General features: G+C 34.1%; 2 protein-coding genes across 19 annotated transcripts in view; both read right to left on the bottom strand.

The window, feature by feature from the left end:
- Positions 1–17,317, bottom strand: part of LOC126600241 (probable cyclic nucleotide-gated ion channel 20, chloroplastic) — a 67,429-nt gene extending 50,112 nt beyond the window's left edge. Inside the window, exons 1-2 of one of the 2 annotated variants that reach the window (XM_050266808.1) lie at positions 16,517–17,317; positions 15,992–16,182 (exon numbers count right to left, since the gene is read on the bottom strand). In XM_050266808.1, coding sequence (XP_050122765.1) covers positions 15,992–16,166 — 175 coding nt within the window. In that variant the 5' untranslated portion in view covers positions 16,167–16,182; positions 16,517–17,317. The remainder of the gene's footprint in view (positions 1–15,991; positions 16,183–16,516) is intronic. The other variant, XM_050266810.1, reaches the window with a different exon arrangement.
- LOC126600242 (probable cyclic nucleotide-gated ion channel 20, chloroplastic) lies at positions 349–8,957 on the bottom strand. Of its 17 annotated transcripts, none has more exons than XM_050266817.1 (17): positions 8,697–8,919; positions 8,344–8,552; positions 8,154–8,219; positions 7,496–7,558; positions 7,141–7,203; positions 6,116–7,005; positions 4,756–4,947; positions 4,466–4,564; positions 4,190–4,369; positions 3,223–3,477; positions 2,670–2,933; positions 2,163–2,308; positions 1,766–1,843; positions 1,461–1,590; positions 1,033–1,279; positions 799–961; positions 349–668 (listed from the first exon to the last, which is right to left on the bottom strand). In XM_050266817.1, exons 6-17 carry the CDS (start codon positions 6,164–6,166, stop codon positions 515–517), a joined length of 1,959 nt encoding a protein of 652 aa, XP_050122774.1. In that variant the 5' UTR covers positions 6,167–7,005; positions 7,141–7,203; positions 7,496–7,558; positions 8,154–8,219; positions 8,344–8,552; positions 8,697–8,919; the 3' UTR covers positions 349–514. The 17 variants fall into 17 exon arrangements, with proteins under 17 accessions (XP_050122774.1, XP_050122778.1, XP_050122775.1 ...); XM_050266821.1 differs by having other exon boundaries at positions 6,951–7,005; positions 7,139–7,203; positions 7,501–7,558; positions 8,697–8,913; XM_050266818.1 differs by having other exon boundaries at positions 6,951–7,005; positions 8,697–8,901.
- Positions 17,318–20,920: the final 3,603 nt, after the last annotated feature.

Genomic DNA, 20,920 nt, shown 5'->3' with positions numbered 1-20,920 from the left:
ACCTAAATGCGAAAAATATATATAAATACATAGATATCTGTGGGATAGTTATATAGTTACCTAGAAAATGCTAGAAAATGCAAATTAAGACATGCAGGGAGGTTGACAGTGACCGAGTGCTTTTTAATAGTGTAGAGAGAGAGAGAGAGAGAGAGAGAGAGAGAGAGAGAAACCTAGAAGCTAAAGGCCACAAAAAGGAGAGGCCCAAGCAGAACTGTAGGCTGTTCCCAAATTTCAATAAAAACAACCACGAAATCGAACTTTACCAAATAAATTATGGAGTTATCTCAAAATTTTCGGAACAAGATTCAAACTTTCTACATTTTTTTAATTTTCAAACAATAGGTGTGCGGGAATTATTTATTTATGTTATGAATTTATTTTTTCAGTCAATTTAAATAGCTATTTTTTGTCTACTTTTATATCTCAAACACCATCCATCACATTACATGTTATACATAGATGGACTTCCTTGGAAAGGAAGGTACAATAACTAATACATATGCTACTTAGCTTATAACAATGCATCATTGGATTGGGATCGAATTGGGGTTGACAATGAGATTGAGATTGAGAGGTGTCTGGCTCGCTGTAGGCGTTTTTTCCTGTATCTCCATGCTACTTGAATGCGTATTGCTGCAAGGGCTCTCCAGTAAGGTGACTCATACCTGCCATAAAAACCGAACTTCACCATCAATGTTCTGTCGTAAACCATTCCCACATGCATCCTAGATGATTTCTTGCAGACCATGTACGTGTATACATACATGAGATATGAATAGCTTTAATAAAATAAACCTTATGGCTCCTTGAACACGTGGCGTGCGCAAGAATCTGGAGAAAACACTGATGACTTCTTCAATGTCAGCTGCTTGGAGTGAAAATCCTTCAACGTTTGTTAAGCATCTTACCATCCTGTTGCTAAGCAACCGCTGTCCAGGAATCCTGTTCATTTTACCAACTGCAACAGAAACCATATTGATGAATTGATGTCGTTTTTTGAAATTTTTGAAGAATGCTCAAGACATGTACCTTTGTTTACTGAAGAATGCTCAAGACACCATGTGAGAAGTTCTTCACCACAAACGTCTCCTTCAGATAAACTAATTATATGCCCATTTTCTCCAATGCTCTCCACTATTCCCCTCACTATAAAAACCATCTTCTCGATGAGACCACCACGGTACAAAATTTTACTTCCCCTGATGTATATCTTTTGCCTTAGTCTTCCACAAATGGAATCTACGATGGGTTCATCCATCAGGGCAAAAATTCGTACCTGCAGAATTTTCGGAATTTAGAACAGGCATTTTGCGTTTAAATGCTAAAATGCGCCAAGCTGATAACTTTGAACCTTAATCAAATAATAATTCTAAGGAAAAATGAAGACCATCATTTAGGCATTAAGCAGAAAATCCAATCATTATAAATTTATTATTCTGTGATACTAAGACGCTCACTTTTTTAATGAACTTGAAGAGATGGCGTCTTACATCCATCTGAAGGTCTTCAGGCAGGACTTCCAAAAACATTTCGTCATTTACTCCTCTGGTTGCTGCCCAATTGTACCACTCAACTTCTCGTACTAGCCTTCAGAGCACAATACATGAGGCTTTAATAATAAAATTTAAACATCATAGACTTATCGATTTAAGAAGGGATACTTCTTTTCATAAAGCATAAATTTATTTCTTTTACAATGGATAGTAAAACCTCATGCATAAGGAAATTCAAATGTCAAAATGACGTTATGAATACATCATACCCTCTAAGTTCCTCTGGTAAGCGTCTATGTCTCATCCACTGCTCAACATCACGACGTCTCAGGGACATTTCTAACCGTCTGTACAGAGAAACAGAGTTTCCTTTTCTTAAAACATAGCATAAGCAACACAGAAAACTAGCTGGCGTTTTCTATTGCTCTATTTCTTTGAGATTTAATCAAAAGAATGAATCACATCATGGTTGCAGGTGACAAGTGAATGCTCATGGTATTTAATAATTCAATTAGTACACATAACTTCTAACTTTGAATTTCAGACAAACAGGAGAGAGTTACTAACATTTATACAGCTGGATATGTACTCAGTAAAATATGCTACGATCGTGACTCTAAATGTAGGAATATTTAAGAAGAATAAATCCTAGGATAAAAGTTGTACCTCCGGCCAAGACCCTGCAGAAAGTTCTGCATATTTCCAATGAGAAGAGCGAAAAGCAAGAGACCTAGGCCAGCGATGGCCATTGTAAAAAGGACTTCCCAAACAAAATAGCTTGGAGCTTGATTTCCAGCCAGGGTACTGATTTGCTGCATAATGTAAATCACATGGTTAATTTCAATCAGCTTTGTAATGAGACCATACCAAAACAACCCTTACGCCAGGAGATAATGGAACGTAAATTTATTATTCAGTTAAGCACTGATGCCATCAACTTTGAGCTTTCATTTCAGAATAATAAGATTCAGAACCAGCTTAGTTTAGCTTTGAACTAGGTGGGACAATGCAGATAAGGGTCAAGTTTGTACCCCGTGCAGTATAAGTTTTTGGGGTAGAATGGTAGTCAATCGCAAGATTGTGATGGACTATTAACTTAACTGAATATAAAGTAAGAATTAAACAGTTATTTGAAATGATTCGGCCGAAAGCAAGGACAAATGAAAGCGATACCTGGAATCCCCAAAACAATCCATACACATATCTAGTGACCATACTATTTTCTGTTGTAAGATTGACAGCTTGGACGTAAATTCCATAATCAAAGCCATCTGCAGTTAAACACGCAGTAGCATTCACATTGTTTCTCCAGCTAAGACGTAACGGATTATCTGCTTTAGAATCTTCAGTTTGACTTCCAGGCCCACAATCTAGGAAGTTCATACACCCTTTAATTCCAGAGTTATGGCAGGCCTCTCGAAAACATTGACTAACCCTCTGGGACAAGAAAGAGGGGAAGTGAGTGAATGAGTACTAACCTTCAGTCCGATAGCCAATAGAATTCACTGCCTCTACATTATTTAAAATGGATGATACAATAGTGAAAAAAAAGAACTATCAAATTAAATCATAACATTACAAGTTTAAGCAAACAGATAAAGATGCAATTTTTCACATTTTCGCAGGCCTGAAAAGTTTCGATTGACTTAAGATAGCATGCAGGAAGAACTTATCACATATTTCACGGGAAACTTCAAGAGTTAAGAATAAAATCTTTTCCACCCACCTGTAGCCCAAAGAGGTACCAGCACGATCCAACAAGGTGGCCAGACAACACAAAAGTGAGAAGATTAATTATAAAATTTGCATTTAGTATAAAATTTGGCCATGCTGACTCAAATATGAAGCCACTTGGAGGCGGACCAGCAAGAAGAGGTAGAAACCTATACAACCTGGGAATATACTGAAGAAGAACTGCAGCACGTAAAAGATTTTTTGCATGGTTTGCTCCTGTTAATCCCAAGGTGTTTAGTATTATGATCTGCAAACAATTGAAAGAACAACTTAGCACATGGGAAGAAAATATGTGCTTACATCAGACAGAACAAGTTACAATGTCATGTTAGCGTACAAATTGATATATTGACTGATTCAAGTAATTTAGGGGATTGAGAGGGCAGCAGGCACGGGTGATCACCCTCCCTCAGCAAAACCACTGAAAAACAGGTTTCTTCCATGGCAAAAAGCAATATACTATCAAGCACTTGTTAGCATGTCAGAAGCAAATTGCATCTGCCTTAAATCCTTCTGTCAATCTTTTTTTTTTTTTTTTTTGCATAATATCTCCATTTAGCCATTGGATTTTCCTTCACAAATTTGGAAGTTTTAACGAAAAGCCCACGGTACTGTTCACTTTAATGAAAAACCACATTTTTTCACTAAAAAGTCAAACCTGGTACTATTCACTTTACCCTTTATTTTGTCCTTATCATTAAAACTCAAAGTTTTCAAACCCTTTTTCATTAGTTTTCCTTAATTTTTATACAATGTCTAATCTAGAGATAATTTACGAAAGAATTGTTTTTTATTGATATTTAACAATACTATAAAATTATATCATTCCATGAATTAAAACATGAGAAACTTGCTTGAAGTATGAAATGGATGAAACAAAAAAATACCAATACAGTGAAGGAAACCAAGAATACAGAATATGGTGCGCATGTTTGTGCGTGAGAGAAAGACATGTTTACCTGAGGCAGCGGTAATACAATAAAAAAGTCTAGTAGAAAATATCCCTGGAGGTAATTCAGAGCAATTTTCTTCGGATGTTGAACTAACTCGACACCACCAACCACTGTAGACTCAAGAGCCACATAAGCCAATCTAAACTGCAGAGAGAGGGGGAGAGAGGGAGAGAGGGATTCATTTTTCTGTCAAGGCTTGAAACGAATCAACTTATCTCATCCATAATATTTATTTAACTTCTAAAATGACATATAAATGGATGAGAGGGAAGGAAATCTTACCTGAAGGAGTATGTGCAGTAGGAATATGAAATCAGTGATGCTTCTAAATACCACAAGTGTTGTCGTCAAGGGCCGATCAAGAACTATACAGCTATTCTCCTGCATTCAAAGACAGGGTTCAAAAGGAAGCAATGTCACAACGAAATGAACCAAAAAAGTTATCTTCTTCTCCACAGAAAGCCTTACAAATAAATAACTACAATGTGTAAATTGGAAAACCAAACTAGTCCTCGGTCAACTGATAATTCCAATCTAATTCATGAAATTACAAGGAAGAACCCAGGAAATACCTTTTCAACGGACAGCAGGAAGGAAAACAATGGATCTACAAAAATTGATAATAAGCAAGAAATGACGAAAAACTTGTTCCACTGTTGCACTAATTTAGCATAAGGGTTTATAACTCCAGGAATAAATGGACACAGACAAGAGAAAAATCTATATGCCCAGCCTTTGTCATCCTCATACAGAGCATCATGGAACTGCACACGGTCGAGAATAAAGGAAATAGGCATAAGTTTCTTGAAGTGCTTATATCTTGTCATTCCAAAAAACGATGAGAATATATTAATAAAGTACATATCGTTGCTAAATCTCAAGCAATAGTCATATCAGTGAAACAAAAAAGGCAACATAAGAAAGAAATAGGATATGCAATGCAGCTTGAGAGGAATCATTGCTTTGTAATTGCTTTTGCATACAGAGACTGTAAGTACAGATATTACTAGAAAGTGTGACCCGGGCGTTGCTGCGGGAAGTGTAACCTGCGTGTTGTTGCGGGATTGAAAATTTTATGACATATTATGGTTAAAACATAAAAGATAATGTATCCAATGATTGTGGACCTAATAATCATGTACTCAACACTGAACACCTAAATGTCATCAAACCGAAGTAAACTTTCATTTAACTAAGTTCTTAGCACTTCAGTTAAATCTCAAGTTTTAAAAAGTAGCTCAATTTGACTAAAATTATATAGAGTAAGGGAAAAAGACAGAACAAGCAGTTGCGGAAAGGTGTACATTGACACTAATCCTGCAAGTCAAATATGAAAAATGTTAAGAATGTAGAAGCTCAAATTAGCCGTAGCATCAGTAGATTAACAATGAAGAAACAAAATTCATACAAGTTTATATTGATTGTCGCTTGACAATTCAGCATGGGAAAAAATGCAAGAAAAAAATATTGTTAACTATCCTGTGAATAAGTGGTGAATAAGTGAATAACAGCGAACATTACATGTAGTATAACATGAATATGCATGTGCATAGTAAATACTAAGCAAGAATATGCATAGGCAAACAGTAACTATCAATTAACCATTTTAATTAACACTTTAAAAAAGTTGTTTAAGTATAAAAAGATCTAATACAAAGAATAGAACACTGAATATTATAAAAAACAATCCATATACTATATAGACACAGTGATTATGAAAATATATATCATTTGACAATACAAAATCAAGCAATGTCTAAAGAGGACAAACAGATCCCAAATAGTGTTTTTGACCAAAAAAATAAAGATCCTAGATAGTGTTTATTACAGAAAGCAGAAACGTTAGATCATATGCATTGAAACAATTAACAAATTTTCAATGCGCAATACTAAGTGTTTATTACTTAAGATCATTAAGTAATGATTGCTCACCTTTTCATCAACCAGTATACAGTGCAGACCTGTATATTTATCAGTTGTCATCGGAACAGACAGATTTTAATTTTTACTGCCTTTTTATACCGTTATCAGTTCTGATCCAAGTAAACTAAAAAAACCAATTATAATTAAAGATTTATCAATTATAGGCCAAATCAAACAATGATTGTATCTCAAGAAGTGAAAGATAATTAGTTGTGTCTAGTTTTATCTCAACACTTCATGTTACATCCAATTTAACTATTACAACAATATAGTGACACACTTAACTAAAAATTTGTAAACCATATAACAATAGTAAATCAAGTAATTTGCAAAAATTAGAAATGTATCATAAAAAGTAAATATCTTATCTCATACATGTTAAAATGATTAACAAATTCTTAGTCAATCGTAGCTTAGTAAGACTCATGGCTGAGAAAATAAGAAGAGATAAATGAAACATTACCATCTAGTCTCTTAACTGTGCAAAAATTAAAATTCACACAGTCAACGGTCATACTTGAAACCAATGAATCAAAAAATAATAAAACTTCATCAGAGTAATAGTTAAAAAATTTGGAAGACCCAAATAAAAATCATTTAGCTATAAACAGTATGCAGAAACGTGATAAAAAAAAAATAGAGATGCACTAACACCATAATTCATGACTGTTATCCAAAATCTCCAAAGTAAACATACAATCAAATAGATACCTCTCTATTTTTCATCTCTCTTCCTGTTATTTAGTATTGTGATAAGGTTATGATAAGCAATTATTTTTCTAAAATTTAATAATAATAAACATCAAAGTATAAGTTTAACATGAGAGACAGAGTCGATCTCTACCTTTGATATGTTGATCCTACCATTCCCCTGCATACTTGATCCCTTTTAAGTCCACCTATTGGTAAAAAAAATAAAGACAACTTTTAACACTATTTAAACAAATAAAGATTTCTCAATCAGAGAAAGCTTCAATTTCAATTAATTTATTTTGTTATCAATGCAATGCAATATTGGAATATAAAGCATACACCTTAATCAGAAAGGGCTTTCAAACTTCTATACAAAAACCCTAAAATTTGAACAGCAACGTTTCCTGAAATAAAAAAACGACCAAATCATACACCCACACTAAAAATCCAAACTCATAAACCATGAACACTTCTCCCTGGAAATAAAAAACAACCAAATCGCAACCCACACTAAAAACCCAAACAGACAAAGGAAACCCCAATAATTAATCATCCCTATTGTTCTTTTTTTTTTTTTTTTTTTTTTTTGTATTTTTACAAAAAAAAGAAAAAAAAGAACCAGAAACGAAACAGGACCAAAAAAAATTAAAAATTTTGTTGAAAAAAGATTTAAGAACAAAAACATAAATTATATACCTCACCCAGAAAGGGCTTGCAAGCTTGTACAATAAAACTTTAAAATTCTAAGACCAATGTTTCCTGCAACAAAAAACGAAATCAGATCAAATGTGCACGCACAAAGTACGAAAAAAAATTAAGAAAACGCTCAGTTCAAAACACCAAGACTTGAATTTTACACTAATCAATTAAAAATGTTGTGGTGATTCATTGTAAAGCTGGAATGGCAAGAACAGGAGTAATGATCTGTAGACTTCTCTTATTTCTTAAGGTAAGATGAATAATCAGCACCTTAAGACCGGGGGTTGTACGGTGGAAATGTTGGTGCTTCTTTTGGCTTTATATTTCTTGCACTTATGAATATCTTTTTCTTGTTTGTTTTTCCATGTATCTGCAGTTCTTCCCTACGGCTGAGGAGGCCATGAATTACTATAACCATAAAAGGTCTGTCAAGAAAAGCTCTGGTTCTCTGAAGTCAGATTGTGAGTCAGTTAAATATTTGGATTTCCCGTTTAAGCTTGATGTTCCTTATCTATCTACATCATTGTGATTAACAATTTTTTCTATGATTTTCCCAGAGATACCTCAAATACTTTGAGCATATCTTAAAACACTTCATGTTACAATCCATATAAATCAAAAATAAAAACTAACATAAAACTCAGCCAAAACATACCCAAACTGAATACGATTTGTTTCACAGTCACTTCAATACTCAGATCATCCAAATTTGAGCGAAAATCTGCCAACAAAACCGATCCCAATTGTAATAATAGTCAAACAACAAAAAAACAAATTGATGGGCAAGACAACCAAAAATGAAATCAAACTGCAAAGCAAAACTCAAAAGTTTAGAAATCACTAACCTTAATACGTACCAATCCTCTCAAAAGAGAAGCTTGAAACAAAACCATGAAAAAGACAAAATCAATGCAACGTACAGATTGCAGCCAAAAACAGAGAAGAACAGCCACCAATGATTGCAAAAATCAAAGATCGTGTCTCGCCGGACAAACTCCCTTTGCGACCTGGGTCGCCTAAAATTGGGAACGTCTGAAAACCCAGAATTCAATCACTGGGAAAACATTAAAAATTAAACGCCAAAGAAATCAATCACTGAGAAAACATCAAAAACCAAAATCAGATAAAAAAAAATTCATAAATTTAAAACAATTAAAATATGGGTTTTATTAATCGGGTAGTAAATCAGTAAAAATACCACGAATGGTGCTGAGAACTAAATCAAACAATTTTGATTGGTTCGTCGTTCTTAGCAAGAAAGTGAGAGAGAGAGAGAGCTCGAGATCCGAAAGCCAGAAAACGTGAGGATTGAGAAGAAGAAAAGCGCTTGTGAGACGGGGATCGAAAAGGATGGAAGGCTCGAGAAGACCCAACGCGTCGACATCTTATGGAAGCAGAGGATGGGTCGATGGTGAACGCATGGATGGAAAGGGCAGAAGAGTCACTCGACTGTACAAATGTGGAAACAGCAACAGAAACAGAACAAAAACCGAGGGGCAGCATGGTCAGCACACTGGTCATCCGCAGTACCCACCGGGTTCGAGTTTTAGTATATACTAACAACGTGCCTGCTGCGGTTTTTAAACAGCACAAAACATGTAGAAAGTTATAGCTTAACTCAATCTATTTACAACTCTGCCTAACTCAAGGAATAGATAAAATTTTGTTTCTTACCTAAATATACAAATTGAATTAAATGTACCAAAGAAGCATAGAGTGGAGCGAACCTTGTAATTTCTATACGGTGGGCAGCTGGAATACCAATAGTGATATAATTTGACGGAATTTGGCTATAATCCAGCTTGGTTGTTCTTTGTAAATTTGTTGGAAAATGTAGTAGTTGGCTTGAAAATAACAATCAAGAGCGTTGAACGAATCAAACCTGAATGATATCAAATCCAATCTTAATTATGTACCAATGGTGAACTTATATTTCACAGGCACCATGAAGCATAAAAGTTTAACCAAACAATGAAAATTGAAACGTATAAAAGTTTAGTGAAACAATCAAAACCCAGTTAGAAACCTCAATGGGTGAGCTCACAAACTATGTAAGTTTATGTTGTATTAAGTCATGCACGTCATTGCAATAAAGTATTTAGTGCATTCATATGTTTATCACAAAAGATAACACAGGGCAATAAAGTATTTTGTCAAATTGGAAATTGTGAATATAAATTTGTCTAAAATTTGTGGAGTGATTAATCTGAAAAAAGTTGCCATATAAGAATGGGATATAGGGTTGGTTTGGTATTGTCGTGCTTTGAAAAAAAGATGCTGTGAGAATAAACGGATGTGACATAAATCAGCAGAGTGTTTGGTAAACATCTTTGTAAAAGTGCTTTTGGAAAGAAAAAAAGCAGTCTGATAGTGGGTCTTTTCATTAAAGGAGCACTGTAGCTCCATGTGCTTTGAAAAAAAAAACCAGTTTTTCAAAGCTGCAAATAGCAGCTTCAGCTTTTTCCTTTGATTTCAGTTTATTCTCACAACAACTTCCAAAATAAGCCATTTTTTTTAGTTTACCAAATACCTAAAACCCTCATAGCTTTTTTTCATGGGTGCTTTTTTTTTAAGCATTTCACTCCCAAACCACCCCATAATATGTGCTAAAGATGGATCAGATATCTTTGGTTTGGTTTCTCTGCAAAATCTAGAGATGTAATTCGATCAAGCATTTCAGATGTCATCATTTTCATCTTTTTTCTTCAAAGGAATTGATTGTTACCAATATATAGATAAAAACTTTCTTCTTTTGGCTTGTTCTATATACATAATCAAGTATTCAATTGTTTATTGAGAAGTTTAAGATGGATATCTAAAAGCATGGATACAAATGCTCCAACCACCAAAGACACACCTTCTCCATATGCTTTGATTGATCCAAAAAACATCTTAGAATTGGAAAATTTGTTATATCCGGATAATGAGTGATGGAAATAGTACATGGATAGATTTAACCATTTCTGTATCATTAAGGTGTACTTGGCTAATTAAGGCATGTGGAGAGGGTATATCTGTAGTACAGACAATTTTACTAATACCTTTGTATACCCATCTGAATTTGTTAATGGTCAGGCAAACAATTGGTCATGTATTGAGACCAAGCCAAAAGAAGATCATGATTATCTATACTGGTAACAACTAATTCCCTGAAAAAAAATGTTACCAAAAATCGAATTTAAACGTTAAATATTGACAAAAGAAAACCAATGAACCATGAAGAATACCGGGTGGCTGGACAAATAATAATGGTTGGGTAGAGGTGAGTCATCTCACACTCACTTTTTGAACAATTATTATCTTTTAAGCAGGAATCTTATCTTAAAATTAAAAGTTAGATGGACAATTCACACAAAGACATTTAAAATGTCACACTCACTTTTTGAACAATTATTATATTTTAAGCAGGAATCTTATCTCAAAATCAAAAGTTAGATACACAATTCACACAAAGACTTTTAAAGTTGGGTGTTGTGGAAGAAACAATTGTCGGATTCTGAGTAGAGTGGAATTCTTCATCTTAAACTTTAATATGATAATTATTTAAATGTAATTATTTATGCTTTTGAGATGAGAATATGGTATACAAATAATAGTGGTAGGGTCGAAGTGAGTTATCCCACACTTATTATAGGTTCATTGTTTGTTTGATTCTTTTAACTAAAAACAAGCACACAATAATTGCATTTATAATTCTTGTCCCCCAAGTCCATATAACTCCTACATAAGAAATATATATATAAATAAATAAATAAATCAAAGGAAAAGACAGTAGCAAAGCAATTAAAACAGTCTTATAATGTAAACAGTTTCACACCAACACAATAATAACGAAAAGAATAACGAAAACAAAGAATAACGAAAAGAAAAAACATGCAGTGATCATAATCCAAAATCATTGAAGTAATTAATCCACATCAGAAATCACACATTACAAACCCAAACCAAAATATGTCATGCGAGACATTTTATTTCTACCTTTGTTGTTGCGTCTTTATACCGATCAATAGCAGAATTGCTTTCTTTTTGAACAATCTGCAAAGGTCAAGTTTTTAAAAACCTGCAATCACAATATATAGTTTTAACACGACAAAGACAAAGGGAATTACAGTTTCAAGAATTTATAACAGCAAAACAAATACCCCATAGCGATAACATTGATAAACAGAGATATCTCTTAATCAAAACGAAAGAATACGCATCAACAAAAAATGTTAGGGCCTGTTTGGTATCCTACCTAAAAACTTTGATTGTTCCTAAAAATAATTTTCAAATAACATCACTTGAAAACTGTTTTTCTTTAAGCTTCAAATTTTCAAAAATCTGTTTGGTTGAATTTTTAAAAATAATTTTTTTAGTTTGAATTCAAACTTCCTTGAACAAAAATTCGAGGAGAGAAAGAACTTGGAAGGAGAAAAGAGAGAGGAAATAGTCGGTGAAGAGAGAGAAAGACAGGGAGAGGTTGAGGAGGATAAGAAGAGAGCAAAAAATTACGGTGAGAAGGTGAAGAGTAAGAAGAAAAAAAGACAAGACAAAGGCTGAAGAGAGAGAAGACAAGGTGTGACATGGGAAGAGGAGAAAAAAAGGGTTGGGAGAGGAAAAGAGAGGGTTAGGAAGGAGCAAAAGAACATGTTGAGGAGAGAGCATGAAAATCCTAAAAACTCACTTTTAGTGTTTTTAAGAAATAGCATATGTTTTTAAGTTAGTTTTAAATTCAATTTTAAAAAGAGTTCTACCAAACAAAAATTCAAAGCCTAAAACTCAAAAAGTATTTTTGAATTAAAAAAAGTTGAACTCAAGTACGATACCAAACAAACCCTTAAGTTTTTGTCTTAAGTTTTTGTCCTTCCTGCTCAATAGACCTTAAAAATTAAGTGATACAAAGAAAGTGAAAAAGAATAGCCAAAAGTAATGAAAAAAAAAAGAGATTTAAACACATTACACCACTCAGCGGATAACCCTCATAACATTGATTAACAAAGATATATATTTTAACCAAAAGATAAAGAAAACACATTCAGAAAAAACTGCTAAGTTTTTAAGATTTCTGATCATCGCAGTTTAAAAATCAAGTGATTCGTTTCTGCTTTTGCTGTTTAGAGGTCAATCCCCGCTGCGCTCTCTCTCCCCCCCCCCCTCTGAGAAAATTCACTTACTTCTTCATTGGGTCTTCGATTTGACCAAAAAGAAAACTGATTTTTTTTTTCTTTCTTTAATTAAGAAAATTGGGTGATTCAGTTCTCCATTTTTGGAAAATTTTGAAGAATTAGGTGCTTGTGGAGAATGTGTGAGTTTATTTTTGAACTTTTTTTAAATACCATATAATTTCAAACTAATTAGGCAAATGGGTCGCTGAAATTCACTGCAAAAATGCTCCGCAGAATTGTTGATTCTAACAAAATTGATAGAACCGAGTGGAAGTTTGTAAGACCCATTTGCAGGAAGGAAATGGGTGCTCTGTAGACATTGAAAAGATAGAAAATCGATAGTTCTGATCTGCAACCACACTCCTTACACCCCCTGTCTCGTTCCCCAACCCTTCTTCACCAAATGACGCACCAGATCTCTCTCCCCACAGCCAAGGAGCAACCAAATTCAACTCCAATAAAATAAAACTTAAACAAAACTCTAAATCCACCAAAAACAAAAACCCCCAATAATTAAATATTTTTTCTAATGCTATGCTTTGAATCAATTGAGAACACAGAAAGAACACCAATTTTCAGGGTTTCTTTCAAACAAATACAAACTGAGAATCGAAAATTACACGTAGTTGTTTTAAAACTTACCCAAGTTCAATATAATTTCTTTGTCAATAATCTGAAGAGGCAGCATGCGATTAGTCACCAATTTCACAAAAAATTTGTCCCAACCTGCAAATCCGCAGCAAAAACAAAAACAAACGTTAAAGTAAAAAGAAAGGATTTGAGAGCAAAAGATGGGCCGACGAAGAGGGAGAAAATCGCAGACTAATGAAGGTGAAAAACGAAGAGGAAGGGTAAAAGCAAAAAAGATGCGGTCGAAGCAGAGAAACAAATGATGAAAGATGCGTGGCTGGGAAGGGCATAGCCGACTTTCCACGGTAGAAAAGTGGAACAGTACGCAAAGTAAAGAAGAAACCAAGGGCATTTTTGTCCTTTCACTTTTAATAAACAGTATCAGGAAACTGGATTTTAGTATATGCGTTGCTGCGGGAATAGAAATTGTGTGAAAAATTATGTTTCAAAGGTATAAACACATCAACTTATATCATATCTAATTGAATTACTGCAACAACATATTGATGAAATTAATATGAAAATTCATAAACTATTCGACAATATGAAATCCATCAACCTCTAAAGATGAGAAATTAATGTAAAAAGTATAAATCCTACCACATATATATTAAAACAATTAACAAATTCTCAATGAATGATCACAAAAATGGTATAGAAAAGTAATTCAATTTCGTATTTCAAAAATGGGAACCATATAAAAAAGGCTTCTAAGTTCTCAATTCTCATCATAACGAAAAGATAGATAATGTTTTAACATTAACTTAGGTTGATTTTGGACACCAACATCAATAAAACCAGGGACTTCAACTTGTGCAAGCAAACAACAGAATTAGACGCAAGCCAACCAATTTCGAATTTAACCAAATAAAAAAATAAAAAATAAAAACAAATACAATTAAACTCCTCTTCTTTCTATATGAAGTAGTTGTTCCCTATTTTGCCTTTGTCACATTGTACACACAAAATGCACACACTCAAAATGCTCAGCAACAATATAAAAACTACATGTATACATTATTGTATATGTATTATGTATATGCGTTTAGACATAAGGCATAAAGATTTACTAAAATAATCAAGCTTAAATGTAACAAAAGAAGTAATCACGAATTGGAACCAATCGATATAATAATTGCTAAAAAAATATGACTAAATTCTACAAATAGCATCATAATTTGTTAAAAATTTAACACCATTGAAAAAACTCATTACTCAAATATGTAATTCTATTAAAAACACTTCACTGAAAACCCCAAGGAAAGGGGTACATATTCCTAACCTGCCAAACAATTTCTATAGTCATACTGAAGCAAGGAAAACATATGGTCTGTATCATTTAAAGGTAAGGGTAAAAGGGTTAATAAATTATACCGTTTCCTTAAGACCTCGTATTCTTTTATCTATATCTTGAGCTAGACTCGCTGATCCACAACAAAAATGGTATAAATTCACCAATGAAAAAACTTGTCGCAGCAAGACTAAAACTAAATTACTGTATTTTAACATTTCACATACAGCACAAAAATCATACACAATCTTTTGAATGATTAACTACAACTAAGTACTATTTCTTAATTTTGAATCCACTAACTCTACAAATTTTAATAAAAACTAAACACAATTAAACTCACATTCCAATTCAACCAAAATTCAACAAATTCACCCCAAATTAGATCAACAGGAAGAGAAACATGGAAAAAACCAAATGGAGAGAGAGAGAGAGAGAGAGAGAGAGAGAGAGAGAGAGAGAGAGAGAGAGAGAGAGAGTGAGAGGTTCTGTTCTGAATTTTTGGATGATTACCCGGCTAATTAGACGTTGAAAATATATTAGTAATTAGTACGAGAAAAACTTTTCCCATGAGTGGATATAAATTTCTTATAAGTCTTAATTATTAGTTAACCCCAAAATAAGTGAGATAATGTGTAGACAAAAAGACACCTCACTGGTATTAACTTATTTTTGTTTATTGATAAATATAAATTGAATTTTTCAATGAAAATGTTTGATTGAGAAAAAAACTAAAATAAAATAATTACGTAACAATACATAAAACGCGATCAACATTTAAGAAAAAAAAGAGAGAGAGAGAGAGTCCAACCTTAATAGTTTGCATGAAATCTTGTAACTTCCTATAATACCTCCGTAATTGTATCATCCGTAGAACTATTGAAATAAAACCAATAAATGTGAAATAAACCCATTAATAAAATTCAATTTTTTACTTCGACGCAATCATAAAAATTAAGATTGAAACATTATTACCTGCTAAGAAATCCCAATAATCAAATCCTTCCTTCTTGTCATTTGGAAGAGTCAATTGGAATCAATTCAGGTCACGTTATCCATATTATTCAATCACAAAAATCAAAATTCCAAGTTGAAAGCATTTATAAAAGTCAATTCGATGTTTCGCTTGAGCAGCCTTGAGATTGAATGTTGGGCAAGTTGTGCAGTAAGGATCATTGCACAGCCCCAGTTGGCCAGATCTCAGCAAGCGTTCATTTTTACCCACATAGTTTTCACCCGCCCATTCATTCTCAGTTGTTGCATTGGTAGAAGGAAACTTTTCTTCTGCAGGTTCCACCGCTTCTTGCCCTGCTGTTGGAGCTTGAACTGGCCGGAAAATGCTATCAGGCCTTCGGTTAGCATATAATGGACCACTCATAGGTATGAAAAGAGTTTTGCTTTGACTCCTCAATGGACCAGTATGACCTACAAGTCTTGGTTTCCCTTCATATGACGAGTCCATAGAGCTCATAGGGATGGAAACTGATGCACTTCGGGTTCGGGACATAAATTTGTCGAGTTTTAGCTGCACATTATCGTCTGAGTATTGCGGGTGAGTGTCTGATAACATGGGTACCTCATCTTTATCATAACCAGCCATTTCTCACAAATTGAACCTAAAAACGAAGAAGCCAAAATAAAATTATACTGCATAGGTGTTCATACCAGTTCAATTAAATTACTTTCGAGTAGAATTACAATACAATTAGTACAATATTAGAAGTACATTAGTGATCATGCTAGTTAGCTCCGTTTAAGTTCAAAAAGTTGTTATTTTTCTTTGTTTTCTGCAGGGAACAAAGCTTAAATGTATCAAAGAACACCATAAGACAAATTCTGTTGCAAATTACTACTTCCAAATTTTGAATTTCTAGTTTCAAGGCAGAAAAGGGCATACATTATAATCCATCGGAGTTCAATAAATCCTTAAATAAAAGGTGTGAAATTTACCTGAATAATTCGAAAGAGAAGCAGAGCTCAACAGGGGGTTGCACCAGAAACCCAAGAATATTAACTCATGTGATCATCAATTAGCCAACAAATTAAATAAAGATACATTATCATCACAAGGAAAGAGAGAGAAAAGGAGAGAGAGAGAGAGAGGGGCCGGCGAAGACTAAGGACGTGTTTGTTTGCCCTCATTAGAATTCACTGGACTAGATTGCTTTGTTAAGACTCCTAAACCCGTGTTTGATGCATGTTGGACTAAACTTAAATGAGACTAAGTCGGGCTCGTTCCGACTAAGTGCTTTGCTAGGTCGTCCTAGTGAGACCCCCCAAAAAGCATGGGATTCCTAATCCCGTCTCCAACATCGTTTGCACGCCTTTGTCGTCTGCAACTCTAACTCCCTTACCCATGCCCAGATCTCAAACCCACTGCTTAAATCTCAAAATCAATACCTAAAATTCAGAACAAAAAAAATGCAAAACCCCCATAATTAAGCACCTGCAGACGAATCCCCACACAAATTCAAAATAAAAAGGCAAAATCACCAGAAAAATTTGAGATTTTCCTAGAAAATTGGTGAAGGCGCTGGGTGGAGAGCTCTGATAAACCCTCTGCGCGAATCTCTGCATAAGGAAAAGAGGGGGAGAGTGGATGAGGAAAAGTGGGAGAGGGGAGGGAGAGAGTGGGCACAGGAAAATAGGGAGAGGTATACGGAGAGGAAGAGAATTCTATAAAAATGGTGAAACAAGATACAAAGAGGGAGAGGAGAAGGAGAGACTGGCGAAAGAAAAGAGGAATGGGTTAAGATGAAAAAAAAATGAAAAGTTATTGGCAGATAGAGAGGTGATTCTAGAAAAAAAAATGTGATAAATTAATAATAAAGTATTAATTAATCCAGCTTAGTCTAGTCTAAGCCGATTCAGTTTAGTCCTTACAGCTAATCCAATTCGAGACAATCTGGTGCATCAAACGCACCCTAAAAGAGCTCACTATGACTTGAGGACTAAACAAAAGAGGGAAGCTTGGAAATTCCAAAGGAAACGTAGGAAAGGGGTGTTTGACTGTTTGTGATTGGATTTGGGGAGATTGAAGTTTCCTGGAGCGAGGAGGGGGGGGACCGGACACAATAATCTAACGACTACCGGACAAGACAATCCATTGTCTGTCCATCCTCCTTGTTTACTTTTTATTCTTGCGACTTTGGTAGGCGGGTTGGTTTGACAGTTAACACCCTCTCCAGTTAACTCGTCTCTTGACAAAAACTTTACACCGGTTAACTCGTCTCTTGACAAAAACTTTACACACACAATAGAAAAAGAAAAAGAAAAGAAAAAGAAAAGAAAAAGAAAAAGAAAAGAAAAACAAAGAAGCTTGTTCGCTTGCTGCATCATTATATGTCTTTTGCTGCATATTCATTTGGTATCTACGACCACAGGACATCGTCTTGGGATAAATTTACAACAGGACGGAAGAGTACTTTTATACTTTAATACATGATGATGTAAATACCCGAGGAGGGTAGGAGCTGAACTGACTTCCATCACCTAGGCACTTGGAATTCGAAGGTTGATGTAATAAGCCTGTGGTCCTACAGATAATATTCCAAATTAATTATTCGCAAATCGCAAGCATCACACCCTTTGGCAGTGACCCATCCATGCTGGTACCATTACCAAACATATTTACCACTAATTAATTGGAAGTTATGATATTTCTTTTTCAGAAATTTACTTGAAATTTCATACCTTATAGTATTAGTAATACTCATTCTATATTCAACTTGATATTTCTTGGATATAAGGAGGTAATTTCATACCTTTCAAAATTCATCCAACGGCAAAAAATTATTATAACTTTTATATAGTTAAAACAGGTGGGTCGTTGGATGAAATTCGGTGGCCTTAGTGAAAGAGATCCATAGAGGATCTTTTTCCATAATTTTATTGTTTTTACCAAGTTTGTTAATTAAGAATAAATTGTAGCAAGAACTTTTTTGAGTATTCACTTGTGATTTACTTGGACTTACGTGAGAAATTCCGTCTGCACTAGATACTTATTTGGGCCTATACCCGCCTAGATTTGGGCCAAACTTCTGTCTAGCTATATTTTTTGCTATTACTCATTTCATAAAATATTCTACCAGGTTTAACGACAGCGATATTCGTTGGCCAATTAATGAAACATAAGTACCTCTAACTACAAGATTACTACAAGGGAAATTCTCCTTTACGCATTGTTTTTCATGAGTAAGCAGTTGAGATTTAACCAAATGAGCTTTGGTTTTGTATTGCATTTGCCACTGCATGAGTTTAGATCCCATTGGCTCCCTAATGTTATCTAATCTAACAAATATATTATTTGACAAAAAAAATAAAAAATAAAACTTTCTTTCTACGGTGCAAGTGGAATTTGACAAGATCAAAATTTGCGGAATGTTTATATATAATTATGTATTGTCAACGTGAGTTCCCTTCCGTTGTCAACATTAATATTATTTAGTGTGTTTGAGAAAACCAATTCCATTACTCGTAGAGAGAGGATTACGTTGGAATACTTCAATTGGCTTAACTACTTAGACCTTTTTTAATACTTGCATTCCTATTTGGAGAAATGAACTCATTCTTTCACTTGCAAATAACGTATATTCATCGTAAAAATTTTGTAACCAAACCATCCAATATCTTAATTTTTACTTGAAGATTATCCCTACAAAAAATCATTCATATTCGAAATCGTTTAGTTGTTTAGATGTACCAAATAAGTTCATAGTGTAGGTACCAAATAGAATATTCGTGATAAACAGTCTAATTATTTGATACATTTGGACAACTAAAAATGTCTAATTTGAATATTTTTTTGTAGAAATAATCTTCAAATGAAGGTTAATATATTGGACAAGGGGTGTGTTACACCTCTTTTTACTTCTCACACACCCCTTGTCAATTTATGTCCGTTGATCTTCTTTAATTCATCAAATCCAACGACCGAAAACTAAAAAAGTGTGAGAGAAGTAAAAAGGGGTGTGTAGATATCACACCCCTTAGACAATTCTGATTATAAAATTTCTACAACAAAAATACACATTATTTGTAAGTTGAAAAAAATGCAAGTATTATTCTTTTAATATTGTGTACGTCGTTTGACCAGATTTTCCCTCCTTCTAACAACTCTTGTTCTTTTTGGTACTAGTTTAACTCCTTTCCTCTACATCTTCCTCATTTTATAAATAAGTATATTTTATATACCCAACAGATAGACCTTTATTAAAGGCAGTCTCTTTATGCAAGTGAATCTCCATTTTTTGCAAAAAATGATGATTAGGTGTACCGTGTATGGCTCACTCAATATCGAACTTCAACGATCCAAACCGTTTATTTTTATATAAAAATAGAGATCATTTCCCGTAGGTATCGTTTGGTATGCAAACAGGACGAGACGGAATGGAAAGTAATGGAATGGGACGGGACGGGACAGAACGAAGAGGGAGCAAAGATGCCCTCGGATGGAAACAAGGAGGAAGAAGAAGGAGACTGAGAGGTTATAATTTTGTGTTCCACGGATGTGGAACGAGTCGTTCCAGGGGATGAGGCGGAACGAAAATTCACTCAAAATGTGTCGCGTGGAACAGCGCGTTCGACCTGTTTTAGGCTCACCAAACATGGGACGGAACGCCTCATCCCATTCTGTTCTGTCCTGTTCTACGTACCAAACGGTACTTTAAAGGCTTCCTTATTAAAGGTACCCTTAACTGGATATTCTTCGCTTCTTCTTTTTCAAGCAAAATTATATATTGTATATTGAAACACCAAATCATCCAAATCATGGGTCTCAGTCAAATTATTTATGTGCTTGAAAATTCTAACATAAGTAGCTTCCAATTTCAACAGTTAAATGCATGGTTGATCGGCCTTTTTTTATTCTTGTTTTGTAGTTTATATTTCCGGCTATCTTAGTTAAGATCGATTTAATTAGTTACTGTTTGGGATAATTACATAAACATCTTTTAAGTTTTACTGTGTTTTTACAAAACTCTTTCACGTTTCAAACATTACGCTAACTCCTTGAGGTTGGCATGAGTTGACTCCTCATTATAGTAGGATTTGATACCCTTCTTATCTCCTTGTAATCAGGATAGGGGTTATTAGTTTTATTCTTTCCTTGTATCATATATTTACGAAGCATTCCAAAACCCTAAATTAGCACATACGAACCAAGGTTGTTGCTGGGAATGAGTTGGGGAAAGGGTAGATGGGGATTGTCTGTGGGTCCGCAGTGAAAAAACTAAGGGAAGTTAGATGTTTGGATTCAAGGGAGGAGAAGATGTGAGATTCTGTAAAAAAATTTAGTTTGTTTTAATGTTTTATTAATTTTTTATTTGATTTCTTTTTCTTTTTATTTATAAAGGT

This window comes from Malus sylvestris, chromosome 14 (assembly GCF_916048215.2).
Source record: "Malus sylvestris chromosome 14, drMalSylv7.2, whole genome shotgun sequence".
Taxonomy (NCBI): Eukaryota; Viridiplantae; Streptophyta; class Magnoliopsida; order Rosales; family Rosaceae; genus Malus; species Malus sylvestris.
The sequence above is the reverse complement of the archived record's forward strand: the minus strand, read 5'-3'. Positions and strand labels throughout refer to the sequence as shown.